General features: G+C 47.8%; 1 protein-coding gene across 15 annotated transcripts in view; it reads right to left on the reverse strand.

Moving 5' to 3' along the window:
* The window catches only part of VPS52 (VPS52 subunit of GARP complex), a 66,138-nt gene continuing 51,270 nt past the window's right edge, over window positions 1–14,868 (reverse strand). For 6 of the 15 annotated variants that reach the window (XR_013621287.1, XM_078767869.1, XM_078767871.1 and 3 more), the window contains 5 exons: window positions 4,159–4,266; window positions 3,963–4,028; window positions 3,757–3,868; window positions 841–959; window positions 1–737 (listed from right to left, as the gene is read on the reverse strand). Coding sequence is in view for 12 of the 15 variants with exons in the window: in XM_078767869.1 (XP_078623995.1) it covers window positions 591–737; window positions 841–959; window positions 3,757–3,868; window positions 3,963–4,028; window positions 4,159–4,266 (552 nt within the window). In the remaining 3 variants the exon portion in view is untranslated. Of the gene's footprint in view, window positions 738–840; window positions 960–3,756; window positions 3,869–3,962; window positions 4,037–4,157; window positions 4,267–13,276; window positions 14,781–14,868 lie in introns of those variants that run through there. The other 9 variants (XM_068134905.2, XM_078767861.1, XM_068134909.2 and 6 more) reach the window with 5 other exon arrangements.

Consider the following 14,868-nt stretch of genomic DNA (forward strand, 5'->3'; position numbering starts at 1 on the left):
TTTGACCTTTTGAACCCAAAATTTAATCAGTTCATCTTCATATTACATACAGTCCATAGTTCTGCCACGTTTAGTCAAAATCCTTTCAGTGGTTCACAAGTTATCGCAGTAATGAGAATCTGCTACTTTCAGATAAAGGTCACATGACCATTGACCCAAAAATCTAATCGGTTTACCTTCACCACATGAAGGTAAACCAAGTACCAAGTACCTTTGTACCAAGTTTGGTAAAAATCCTTTCAGCGGTTCACAAGTTATCGTGGTCACAAAAACAACAGGCACGGACGCACGGCCCGAAAACACAAGGCCTCTGGCCAGCGCCTTCTGCAGCAGAGGCATAAAAATGCATCGACCTGGAAGAATTATACACCTTTCATGAAAATTCTCTCAGTCCAAGCAAAATTAATCATCCTCTAAACAGATGGTACTGAGCAAGGCATGCAAAATGTGCAAAGAATAGATGGGAGCCACCATTTGCTCTAATTCGTCTTCTTCTTCATCCTCCATTATGCAATGTCAAATGCAAACATCCAATGGCAATGATCATGCTACGCAGCAGAACGATAGCTCGGCCACCGTCGGGGTCTTTGTTAGAAGTTAGGTCGGTGTTTCTTCACTTCCACCATGAGGTGGTGAATGTTAATAAGCTCTCCACGAATTGGCAGGGCCTTGAATGGTGGCTGTGCCAAAACCTTCTGGAAACGGTGGTAGTACTGGATCAGTTGGGTCAAAGCAGCCTATGGTGAGGGAAAGTGAGGGTTTACAGGTGCACGCTGTTACCAGGAATGAGTTGATACCTTGTGCTTATTGTTTCGCCATCAACAGCCTTTGCCTCAGTACCTGGATGATGCCAGTTCCATTTTTGAAGTTGGTAAAAGAGCGCATCACATCCTCACTGATGGCCTCGATAGCTTGTTTCCAGGTAGCAGCAAAACCTCTCACCAGTGCGACTACCTGACCTGCAATCACAGACGATGGTAGCTAATTTGGAGTCACAAATGTCACCTCTCATAATCACTAATGTATCGTACCAGAATACACTCGTGATTTTATTTTAGCAAACTAGATGGTATTCATGGAATACTTACCCTGCACAGTCAACTTGGTGTGAGCCAACTCTTCTGTTTTTGAAGGTTTTTTTTTTTCTTTGATCCAATATGGCTGCCAGACCACGTGAGCGATAAATTTATATTCTCGAAATAATTGTTGCAGAGATCACGCTCAATAAATTTCAAACTGATCAGACTAAGCATTGTCCCTGTCAAATAATTATGGCACCAATGATTTTTTTTTTTTTTTTGGATACTGAATCGAGGCTCGTGAAAGAGCCCAACATTTATTTCACAAACAAATCAACCACACAAACAAAATATATAAAAAGAGGGAGTGGAAGACAAGATGGGGAGAGAAGGGGAAGCACACAAACACAACATTTGAGAGCAGGGAGATGTGTGGGAGGGAGAGGGCTTGGGGGGAGGAGGCGTGGGAAGGGGGGGGGGGGGGGAGATGTATAAAACACAAGGACACCAAGGACTTCCAGTCGGTAGAAGACGGAAAGACCACCAACCTGCCTGCAGTGAGTGAGTGAAAGGCCCTTGGAGTTAGCTTCATCGCGGGAGATTCCAATGATTCTGAATGCTTTGGTTTCAACAGCGTGAAGACGAGCTAGGTGTGAGGCAGGAGCACCAGCCCAGAGGGGAGAGCAGTATTCCATTGAGCTGCGGATGAAAGCCTTGTATGTGGTGAGGAGCTCAGGTGTGCCAAGGAAGGACTTCACACGACGGAGGATGCCCAGTCGGCGACTGGCTTTGGAGGCCAGATTTGAAATGTGGTTTTCCCAGAAAAGATCATGGCAGATAGTGAGACCCAAAAGCTTGAGTGACAGAACTTCTTGGAGAGGATTATTCAGAAAGTGGATGGGAGGGTTGTCCAGTCGGTCTTTTCGGAGAGACATCGTAAGAGTGTGAGATTTGTCAGGATTGAAAGACATGCTCCACTTGTTTGCCCAGTCTGTGATTTTGTCCAGGTCTGCAGAGAGTGAGGAGGCTGCAGACTGCCGATCTGAGGGATGAGGAATGGAGCGACAGAGAGTAGAGTCATCAGCAAAGAGATAGAGAGGATTTTCAAGAGAGTCAGAGAGATCATTGATGAAGACCAGAAAGAGCACAGGGCCCAGAACACTGCCTTGGGGAACTCCAGCCTGAACAGGAAGAGGAGATGAGAGAAACCCATACAGGGCCACACGTTGACTATGACTAGAGAGGAAGTCCGCCAGCCATGCGTGGAGATTTCCATGGATACCAAAGGAGGAGAGTTTGGTGAGCAGAGCGGGGTGCCAGACCGTATCGAAGGCAAGTGATATATCAAGGGAGACAGCTCTAATTTCCTGTTTGGCATTGAGGACCTCCATCCATTGTTGAGAAAGCAGAAGCAGCATGTCCAGAGTAGAGTGACCAGGTCTGAAACCATCGATCTGAATCAGATGATGTCATCGTTAACAACACCTATTCCCCATATGGAGTTATTTACAATGAGCCACGTTTCAATTTTTTCCAAAGAGCGGTTTTGGAGATATAGATGTGCAATGTTTTTCTGTTTTTCCACGATGGCGCCTATACCACATGACCTATGACGTCATGGTTATCGTTAAAATATTCTAAAGGAGAAGGCGCTCCGATGGTGAAAATTCCGTGTCAATCAGACCAACAGTTGCTGAAAAAAAATCATAATGATCGGATAAGTGTTGTGTTTGTCTAATTATGACGTCGTAACGAAGGCACTGATGACATCATCATCAACATATCTTATTCCCCATGGGAAGTACTTGACAATGAGCCATGTTTCCATTTTTAGCTGCGACGAGCAGCTCTATGAGAGGACCGCGTTGTTGTTATTGTTGTTGGGGTGCCTTTTTGAATAGCGCATGCGCATACACTCGGACGTGCGTTGGTATGAGGTAAGAACATCGCGGACTAAAATCGCGATTTGTTTGAAGAAACCAGAATAAATTTAGCAACATAAATTTGACGCTAGTGCATGCGTATAAATTTAATGACTGGTCGAATTTGGTAGCGCATATTGCAACGGATATCCTCATGATTCTACACGTCGCAGCTGGTGACCACACTGTGGTCATTTTTCTCTCGTTTTTCATTGAGTGGTTTGGGAGATATGGAGGTGTAAAGTTTTTCCAAGGTGGTGTCCGTACCACGTGACTTATGACGTCATAATTATGAATAAAAAATGCATACAGGCAGAGGCACTTCTATGGTAAAATTTCGTGTTAATCGGACCAACGGTTGCCGAGAAAATGATTTTTTTTAAATGCAGACATGTACGCAAGTACGGACGCACCCGAATGCTTAACCATGCTTTTCGCTTCGCGAGGGCAGGGTAATTATTCGAGGATATTCCAATTGGCTCAAACTGCATTCAGTGCACGGTCAAGCCATTTCATATTGCACAGGTGCCAAGTGGAACTGAACCGTCAGCAGTTGCAAGGCCACCAGCTCGGAATCAAGGCAAGCGATTCGATTTGATTGGCCAAGGAGGAAATTGTGCAAGATCAGATGACTATGGTCATGTTTCCTTCTAAGGAATAAAATATTTAGATAACTGGCACGATTCACCTCAACTCTTGTACGACGGCAAACGACATTAACCTCCCCAACAACACTAGACCGATAAGAAAAAGCTAATGTGAGGAAGCCAAAGCAAGTCAGACTATGCCTGCTAAATTGCCACGCGTACACTCACTCTCACTCTGCCGCAGCTTGTCCAGTTGGCCCTTCTCCAGGTGAGACTCCGTGTCCTTCACAAAGGCGACCATTCCTCCAAATGGCGGCGCCAACAGCTCCTCCACAAACTCCTAATGCACCGCAGCATTGAAGCCACGTGATCGACATTAGAACAGGGGAGGGATCACACAAATGGGCAATCTTGTCCATGTCACATGAGTTCACCTGTGTTCGTGCATTAAGCAGCTGCTGGAACCCTTCCACCTCCTTGCTGTCCTCAGCTGCCCGTTCCTGCACCGCCCACAAAGACCACAAAGGCATTCATGAGCAAACACTAAACACCAGACGAGGGGCATTGGTAGGAGGGCACAATTTCCCCCCAAACAAGAGCTTGTTGCTGCAAGAGGAGGTCCAATTGTACCATGAGGACGATGAGCATCATGTCATAGTTGTTGATAAGGAAAACCAGCTGTTCTTTGCGGGATGAAAATTCTGCTGCCATCAGAAGAATGAAATTCTCCACCTCAACCTGGTACAAACATTGGGAAGACACATGGGCAATGAATCATCCAGCAGAATATATATACAGTATATATATATATATAAATATACAGTCATGTGAAAAAGAAAGTACACCCCATGTAAAGTTTTGACTTTTTCAACATATTTGAACATACAGCTATTTGATCTTCATTTCAACAATATTGATAGATAAAGGTGATATAATATAACAAATATCATGAAACATTTACATTTTGTAGTCCATTGTATAATTTAAATAAACATAAATGCAAATTTCACATGTGGAAAAAGTAAGTACACCCCTACATTTATCACTACTTCAAATACCTAAAATTAGAATCAGGTGCACCAGCTCAGGTGCAAATGATTAGAACATCGTTGGAGAGGATCTTGGAGGAACCTGTCTTATTTAAACCTCAGACATTTAGTTTGGTTTGCTCTTTGTTGTTGAAGTGTGCGGCATCACCATGCCTAGATCAAAATAGCTCTCTGAGGCCTTCAGAAAGAAGGTTATAGATGCCTACGAGTCTGGGAAGGGATTTAAAAAGATCTCCAAACAATTTGAAATCAATCATTCGACTGTCCGGAAGATCATCTACAAGTGGAGAAGATTCCAAACAACTGCCAATTTGTTCAGGCCAGGCCGCCCCAGCAAGTTCAGCCCGAGAGCAGACCGCAAGATACTGAAAGAAGTTTCTAAGAACCCCAGAATGTCATCACGGGACCTACAGGTAGCTCTTGCCACTGTTGATGTCAAAGTGCACGAGTCTACCATTAGAAAGAGGCTGCACAAATTTGATCTACATGGGAGGTGTGCCAGGAGGAAACCTTTGCTGTCCAGAAAGAACTTCAGGGCAAGACTAAAGTTTGCCAATGAACACCTAGGTGTAGACCAGCACTTCTGGAACAATGTGCTCTGGACAGATGAGTCAAAGGTAGAGCTATTTGGCCACAGTACCAGAAGACATGTTTGGCAAAAACCAGAGACAGTATTTGACCACAAGAACCTGATACCAACTGGAAAGCATGGTGGTGGAAATATTATGGTTTGGGGCAGCTTTGCTGCATCAGGGCCTGGGCAGCTCACCATCATAGAATCCACTATGAATTCTTCATTGTACCAGAGGGTGCTTGAGGATAATGTGAGGCCATCTGTCGGAGAGTTGAAGCTCAACCGAAGGTGCACCTTGCAACATGACAATGACCCTAAACATACCAGTAAATCCACCAAGGAAAGGCTGAAAAGAAAGAAATGGAGGGTTCTGGAATGACCAAGTCAAAGCCCGGATCTAAATCCCATCGAGATGTTGTGGGGGGATTTGAAAAGATCTGTGCATGCAAGAAACCCCTCAAACATCGCACAGCTGAAAGAATTCTGCATGGAGGAGTGGGCAAAAATTTCTCCCAGTCAATGTCAGAGACTGGTAGACAGTTATAAGAAACGCCTACTTGAGGTTGTTTCTGCCGAAGGGGGCAATACCACCTATTAGAGCTGAGGGTGTACTTACTTTTTCTACAGAAGGAAATGGCATCTCTGTTAATTTTTTGTTGAATAAATTATTGCAAAGTCAATTTTTCATTGTTTGTTGTTCAATTAGATCACCTTTATCTGTAGATACTGTTTAAATGAAGATCAAATATTGATATGTCCACATATGTTAAAAACATTAAAAAAACATTTCATGGGGTGTACTTGCTTTTTCACATGACTGTACGTGTACACATACACACATACACACGTACACACACACACACACACACACGTACACACACACACACACACACACACACACACACACACACACACACACACACACACACACACACACACACACACACACACACACACACACACACACACACACACCTCAGGATTCATATTGTAAAGCTGGCTTCCGCAACCTTTTTAGCCCAGGACCCAATAAAAAACCCAGGCATCCAGTCGCGACTCATCGAAACCCCCCCCTCGCCCCCCACACAAACAGTCACGGAAATATCGCGATTACTTATGACGTTAATATCTTGGTAATATCGTTAATATCTTGTAGTGAAAATGTATCAAAGTTGAACCCAGGTGTGATGCTCGATTAAACCACTGAGAGGCGTCTATAAGACCTCGGACGTCCGCGACTTTGGGCCACTCCTTCGACATTATCCTATGACATGTAGACTCGGATGGTATGTACCCACTCATATTCTAGGCTTGCTTGCATTGACTAATATTATCGATCCTTCCTATATGATGCCAAGATCCTGATATATATTGCATGATTGTATTTTACAGGATGATGCCAGAGATCTGATTGTTATTAAACCTACCTATGGGACAAAGTTGTGGACTTGATTGATTCTCACAACACTTAATAACAATCAGTTCCACCGTCCACTCGAGGACAAGAGGCGGACATGGCGGAACACAAGATGATCCAGGTGCCGCAATTTGCCGCCGACCCACAAGCAACGGATTCGGCCTCGGAGCTGACGCATTGGCTAAAGTCCCTGGACAATCAGTTCAAAGCCCAGGACGCCGATGTCACTGATGAAACGAAATTACAGGTACTGCAAACTAAAGTACACCATACCGTCTACAGGGGAATCGAACAGTGTACGATGTTCAACGCAGCGGTGGTGGAGCTAAAACGGATTTACATTAAGAAGCGAAGCGTGGTCTATTCCCGGCATCTGCTCGCAAAGCGGACTCAACAGCCCACAGAGTCGCTAGACCACTTCGCACAAGAGCTGCGACGTCTGCTCACTGAGAGTGCCCAGGAGGTACGGACACACGAGCAAGTACAGGACGACCTTGTACGTGATTCTTTTGTCTCAGGAATCAGCTCTTCTACCGTGAGACAGAGGCTTCTTGAAGTTGAGGACTTGACGTTCACGGAAGCTTTACGGCTGGCTCACATCTACACTACGGCTCGTGAACAATCTGACGCTTACGATCATACGCGAGTCACTGCAGGGATATATCGTCAAGCCCGACCGGAGAGAGCAACCGCCGAGGACACGGAAGCCGACACGGCATCCCTGCCGGAACCCCTGGCTTCTCCCGAGGAGGACCCTGATTCCGGCTTGGCGGCAGCTGCAGCTGCGGGTCCAAAGCCCGGACGAAACGCTACGTGCTATTTCTGCGGGAATCGACAACATCCCCGGTCGGCGTGCCCGGCTCGGGAGGCGATATGTCATCTGTGTTTCTACAAAAGGGCATTTTGCAAAAGTTTGCAAAAAAGCTGCGTGGGGAAAACGAACACGCGCGACAATGAATGTGCTTATCGCCGGGCCAAAGGGCCGAGCACAGAGCGGGGCGCCTCACCCGCCTTTGATGAGCGGCGTACCTCCTCGTGGGCCCCTGGCTGCACGCTCGACCTTGGTGAGATTCACCGGACCGCCAAAACAAATGGCACAAATACGCCCGAACGCGGAGCGACTGTCCTTGGCTGGTATCCGAACGTCTCATGATGGCTATGAGACTCACCGCGCTATTCTAGCGCCATCCGAAGGCTGCTCGTACGAACTACAAGCTCCTGTTTTGGCACGGAAGACTGCAGATGGCTTTCAAACTACGCGCATGACACGAGCGCCTTCCGGAGGCTGCTCGAACAAACGAAGAACTGCAGCTGGCGTTGGATCTACACGCGAGGCGCGATCGTCTTGCTCTGATGGCTCAGCTTCTGCCGGACTGCCGGACCGCCTGGCCTGGCTCAGGCCATCATCTCACTTATGATCGAGGGAATTTTTGCACGGGCTCTAATTGATACAGTGTCCACAGATAGTTATATCGATCATCGACTGGTGCAAAAACACGGATGGCCGATCTTCGGGACATGCCGTCGGATCTTTATGGCCTCCCATGGGCTTAGGCTCAACACAAAAGGGGAATGTCGATTGAAGTTGGTGATAAAGGGACGAATGTTTCCAGATGTACATCTCATGGTCTTACCTGCTTTATGTGCTGACATCTTGTTAGGACATGACTTTCTGAAGCAACACGGACGTTTGAAAATGGAATTTGGTGGTGCTGATACGCTGGCTGTTTGTGCACTCGCAGGGATGGAAATTGAGCCTCTGTCGCTGTTCCCCAATATGACCACGGACTGCACACCGGTAGCGGTAAAATCGCGGCGCTACTCACGAGCTGACGCGCAATTCATTGCAGAAGAGACAGCCCAGCTCTTAAAGGAAGGTATCATAGAACCTAGCCGGTCGCCGTGGCGGGCACAGGTCTTAGTGGTGCGAAGTGAGGCGCATCGCAAACGAATGGTAATGGACTATTCACAGACGATTAATCGATTTACACAGCTGGACGCCTACCCCCTCCCAGGAATGGACGCCCTGGTTCGACAGGTGGCCCAGTACTCAGTCTATAGCACTCTCGATCTACATAGTGTGTATCATCAGATCCCCATCTCCGAGGCAGACCGCATCTATACCGCGTTTGAATCAGGTCAAAGGTTATACCAGTTCACCCGATTACCCTTTGGGGGTGACGAACGGGGTTTCCTGTTTTCAGAGGGCTATGGACGACCTCAACGCTAAGGAGAACTTGACCGATGTCTTTGTATATCTGGACAATCTTACGGTTTGCGGGCATGACCAGGGGCATCATGATGCGAATCTGAAGCGCTTCCTCGAGGTCGCGCAGAGGTATCGCTTAACCATGAATGAGGCTAAGTGTCGTTACTCCCTGCGCACGATAGATCTTCTGGGGTACACCGTGACCCACGGCTCTGTTGCTCCTGATAAGGAGCGTCTGCGACCCATGCTCGATATGGCCCTGCCCTGCGATCGAGCTTCGCTGAAGCGTGCTCTCGGGCTGTTTGCCCATTATTCGAAGTGGGTGCAAAATTTCTCCGCGAAACTCTGCTCCCTTGTGGCCTGCGACGCGTTCCCCATGAGCCCAGCCGCCTTGGCTGCCTTAAGTCCGACATCGCTGGCGCCGCTGTGGCGACGATCGACGAGAGCAAATCTTTCGTCTTAGAAAGTGATGCCTCGGATCATGCGATAGTGGCGACTCTCTCCCAAGGGGGGCGCCCTGTGGCTTTCTTTTCGCGGACTCTCACCTCCGCTGAGCGGAGGCATTCGTCTGTCGAAAAGGAAGCGTACGCGATCGTCGAGTCGATTCGGCGATGGCGTTCGTACTTGCTCGGGCGATGCTTCCAAATCATCACGGACCAACAAAGCGTGGCGTTTATGTACGACACCTTACATGCTCAATGCATTAAGAATGAGAAAATCACTCGCTGGCATATCGAACTCGCCGACTTCTGCTACACCATCAAATATCGCCCGGGGAAGGATAACCTGGTCGCCGACGCTTTATCGAGGCCGGCTACGTGTGCGGGTCTCATCACTTTGGAGGGTCTGCGCGCTTTGCACGACACTATGTGTCATCCTGGGGTGACGCGTTTCGCTCATTTTGTGCGTCGTGGTAATCTGCCGTACTCGGTTGAGGACATCCGCCGGGTCTGCCGCGACTGCGCTGTATGTGCGGAACTCAAACCGCGTTTTTACAACCCTCCCATGGGGAAGCTGGTCAGGGCTACTAGACCGTGGGAGAGATTGGCGATGGATTTCAAAGGCCCGCTGCCGGTGTCGAGTAACTCTCGTTATCTGTTCACTATCGTTGATGAGTATTCGCGATTCCCTTTTGCTTACATGTGCACAGATATGACGGCTGCCACAGTCATACAGTGCCTGCAGAATTTGTTTTCTATGTTTGGGTATCCGGCCTACGTGCATACTTATCGGGGTGCAGTGTTCCTGTCCCAGGAAGTGAGGTGCTTCTTGCTCCAAAATAATGTCGCTTCGAGTTACACCACTCCGTACAGACCACAGGCGAATGGGCAGGTCGAACGCTTCAATGGGATCATATGGAGGGCAGTCATGCTAAGCCTCAGGACCCTTGGCCGGGGCCTAGATAAATGGGCTTGGTCGCTACCTGCGGCGCTGAACTCGATCAGGGCTCTACTATGTATGGCCACCAACCAGACTCCTCACGAAAGACTGTTCCACCACCCTAGAAGCTCAGGTAGTATCCGATCTTTACCCAGTTGGCTCGCTGAGCCGGGGCCGGCGTATCTCAAACGTGCGGTTCGCACGAGCAAGTACGATCCCTTAGTGGATAAGGTGCAGGTACTCCAGGCTAATCCCGAGCATGCTCGTGTGATGACGGCGGATGGACGTGAGTCCACTGTCTCCGTACGCCATCTCGCCCCTTGTGGGGTCATCGACCCTTTTAGGGATATCGACGAACCGATTTACGAGTCTATGGACTCTCCTGAAGCTCCCCCTATGGAGCATCTGCCGTCCCTCCCTTCGCCAGATACACCCCTGCCTGAAGGTACTGAGGTGCCCCCTCCGACACCTGCCTCCAGCGGCTACTCCGATGCAGGGGACTCCGGGCTTGGGGATGTCGTACCCGGTAGTTTCCGGACCCGTACTGGCAGGATAATTCGCCGCCCGGACCGCTACGGATGGACCGACTGACATGGATTGACATCCCTAATCAATTAATGCTGACGCATGCTTGATTCCTGCCTAGTGGCAGTGTAGTTCTAACGGCGGGGAGAATGTAGTGAAAATGTATCAAAGTTGAACCCAGGCGTGATGCTCACTTAAACCACTGATTGGCGTCTATAAGACCTCGGACGTCCGCGACTTCGGGCCACTCCTGCGACATTATCCTATGACATGTAGACTCGGATGGTATGTACCCACTCATATTCTAGGCTTGCTTGCATTGACTAATATTATCGATCCTTCCTATATGATGCCAAGATCCTGATATATATTGCATGATTGTATTTTACAGGATGATGCCAGAGATCTGATTGTTATTAAACCTACCTATGGGACAAAGTTGTGGACTTGATTGATTCTCACAACAGTTCGGTTCATAATCTTTGTACAGTAGTACAATTCGTAATTGAACAATAAAGCAAAGCGACGACAATCATACCAAACACTGTCCTTATTTTGTTGTTATTTTGCACGGATCTCCACGACCATGAGGAGAGAGCGAGAGACCACGCCCCCCTTGAGAATGAGCAGCGACTTCGATCACAGACACCGCCCACTTGATATTATTGTCAGCCAATCAGGCGTAAACTCCCTGCCTTGTGAGCAGCTTCGGAAGAGATTAATCCGCCCCTACGATGAATCCGGATGAAGATTTAATGAAGAAGATGAAGATGATGATGATGATGATGATGATGATGATGATGATGAATTTGAAGATGATGATGAAGATTAAGATGAAGATGAATCTCACAACATTCATTGGCGGTGTATCTTTTGTGAAATAGAATAAAACTTTAATTATTAAAGTGACATGCCAAGATAAGGTGTTTGAACTTTATTTTAATCTTCATCGTGAATAGATTGGATGTAGGTCATTGGATGGAGGTCCTCAATACCAATGCAACACAGGAAATCAGAGCTGTCTCCCTCGACATGTCACGTGCCTTCGATACGGTCTGGCACCTCGCTCTGCTCACCAAACTCTCCTCCTATGGTATCCATGGAAATCTCCACGCTTGGCTTGCGGACTTCCTCTCTGGTCGTAGTCAACGTGGGGCCCTGAATGGATTCCTCTCATTGCCCCTTCCTGTCCAGGCTGGAGTTCCCCAAGGTAGTGTTCTGCACCCTGTGCTTTTTCTCATCTTCATCAATGATCTCTCCGACTCTCTGGAAAATCCTCTCTATCTCTTTGCTGATGACTCTACTCTCTGTCGCTCCATTATTCATCCCTCAGATTGGCAGTCTGCAGCCTCCTCACTCTCTGCAGACCTGGACAAAATCACAGACTGGTCAAACAAGTGGAACATGTCTTTCAATCCTGACAAATCTCACACTCTTACTATGTCTCTCCGAAAAGACCGACTGGAAAACCCTCCCATCTACTTTCTCAACAATCCTCTCCAAGAAGTTCTGTCGCTCAAGCTTTTGGGTCTCACTATCTGCCATGATCTTTCTTGGGAAAACCACATTTCCAAGCTGGCCTCCAAAGCCAGTCGCCGACTGGGCATCCTCCGTCGTGCGAAGTCCTTCCTTGGCACACCTCAGCTCCTCACCACATACAAGGCTTTCATCTGCAGCTCAATGGAATACTGTTCCCCCCTCTGGGCTGGTGCTCCTGCCTCACACCTAGCTCGACTTCACGCTGTTGAAACCAAAGCTTTCAGAACCATTGGAATCTCCTGCGATGAAGCTAACTCCGAGGGCCTTTCACTCACTCACCGCAGGCAGGTTGGTGGTCTTTCTGTCTTCCATCGACTCCTCTCCGGCCTTGCTCCCCCAGCTCTCTCTGGGCTCTGTCCCCCAAATATTCCTGCAGGTCGCACAAGATCTGCCAGCAACCCTCTTATGGTGAAACTGCCAAAATCTAGGCTCTCTGCTCACCTTCACTCCTTCATTCCTCTTTTCTCCCGCCTCTGGAACAAACTCCCTCACTCCTTCAATCCCACTCCTCCCTCCAGGTCTTTAAAACAGCTGTTCACCACCATCTCTTATCTTCCCCCATCCAAAACCTTGATCTTTTCTACCCCTGCTAATTCACCCCAGATACACTTTTTCGAAATTCCAACTTCTTTCCTGGAAGTCTTTGCAGTGTCCGTATGTTTTATACCTCTCCCACCTCCCCCCCCCCCAAGCCCTCACTCTCCCACAGTTCTCTCGATGTCCCTGCTCTCAAATGTTGTGTTTGTGTCCTTCCCCCTCTCTCCCCATCTTGTCTACCGCTCCCGTTATTTTGTGTTCTATGTGTCGGTTTGTGTCGGTTTGACTTTTTGTGTGATTAATGTTAGCTCTTTCACGAGCCTCGATCTTGTATACAAAAAAAAGAAAAAAACGATGATGAACTTAAAATGTAACATGACCTGATAAACAAAACAAGAGTAACCTTCACTGAAAAAACCTGATATGCATCTGAACTTATATCCAGGTTCAATGTTCCGTTATCATGAACAACATTAAATAAACAACTTTCACCGATTAAACCCGAAAGTGAAACTTACAAGCCTAATTCAAATGTTCCGTTAGCAACATTGTAGATGTGGATTATCCACATCTGTGCGATGGTTGACTTTGCATATTGGCTACGAGATCATCGATTCGGCTTTGAAGCGGCGACAATGCGATTCTCAGGTTGGCGCACAGGGCCACTGTCTCCAGTTTGTTTCGATACTTGGACTTCAGATATGTCACCGTTGAGAAACCTGCCTCACACATCCACGTCGTCGTGAATGGCATCAGGAACTTTACCGCGAGATGTGCAATCTCTGGGTACTCATGTGACACTGTCAGCCAAAACTTTACTAAAGTGTGCTTCCTGAACAGTGTCTCAAGTGTACCGTCGGACACGATGTCGATCAAGTCCTCTTTCAATCTGTTGGACAAGTTGCAGCACTGCTGAACGTCGACTGAATAAGGGTCTCGGATCTACTTCTCCACGCGTGGATCAACAGGAAAGTATTCGTCAAATCGTTTGCGCAGGTTCACCAGATGTTCGACGATGACATCCTTAATGTCCACACGTTCCTCAACACTCTTGCTGAGCAGATCATCCAGGTTTTCGAACATGTCAAATTCATCATTGGTCTGTACTCTTCTCTTCCATAGATCCAGCTTTGACTTGAACGCCGCTATCTTGTCATACATTACGAACACGGATTTCGCCTGCTTGTTCGTTTTGCCCTGGAACGATATGTTCAGATTGTTCAACAAGTTGAAGATGTCGGCCATGTATGTTGCGATGAATTTGTTGTTTTTGTAGTAGACTGCCAGGTCTGACCGAGCCACCTCCAATAATGTGAGGACCTGGTCGCGAAGTTCATACAATCTTGCCAAAGCATCTCCTCTGGAGAGCCAGCGAACAGCTGCAAAATACAGCACCATGGTGTGTTCTGCATCTTGCTCCTTACACAGCTCTGCAAACAACCTCGAATTTAGGGCGCTCTTCCTGAGATGGTCGATTGTTTTCACTGCAATGTCCATTACTTCGGCAAGTCCAGGTGACATCTCTTTCGCCGCTAATGCCTCGAGGTGGAGGAAGCAGTGGGTCCAGCTTGCCTCTGCTGCCACATCTTGGATGAGCTTAATGACACCGCTGCGCCGACCTGTCATCGATGCCGCACCATCGGTACAAACGCCAACAGTCTTCCCACCTGAGGCTATGCAATGCGATGTGTTTGTTGACAACTGCGAATATTTATGCGGCCTTGTTCTTGGTCTGCAGCTCGTCACATACCAGAAGATCCTCCATAAAATCATCGCCATGCCGATAACTAACAAAGATGAGGATCAACGCCTTCTGTGCGATGTCCATTGACTTGTCCAACTGGATGACAAACTTGTTGGCCTCTAGGTTTGCGTGCAGCTGGCGGTCGATGTCTTCGCCCATGTCTATTATCCGTCGGCGAATCGTGTCGGCAGAAAGCGGCTTGGTGCTTATCTTGGAAGCCGCCGTCTCTCCAAGCACTTCTCTGCACATTGCCTTGGCGCATGGCAGGATGAGTTGCTCTGCAATACAAGATAAATAAAATAACACATGAACATTTCTTTCACTTTATGAGTAATCTGATTTTGTTCCAAGGCAGCGGGCCCAAAC

The sequence above is a fragment of the Myxine glutinosa genome, chromosome 13 (genome assembly GCF_964187855.1).
Source record: "Myxine glutinosa chromosome 13, kmMyxGlut1.1, whole genome shotgun sequence".
Classification (NCBI taxonomy): Eukaryota; Metazoa; Chordata; class Myxini; order Myxiniformes; family Myxinidae; genus Myxine; species Myxine glutinosa.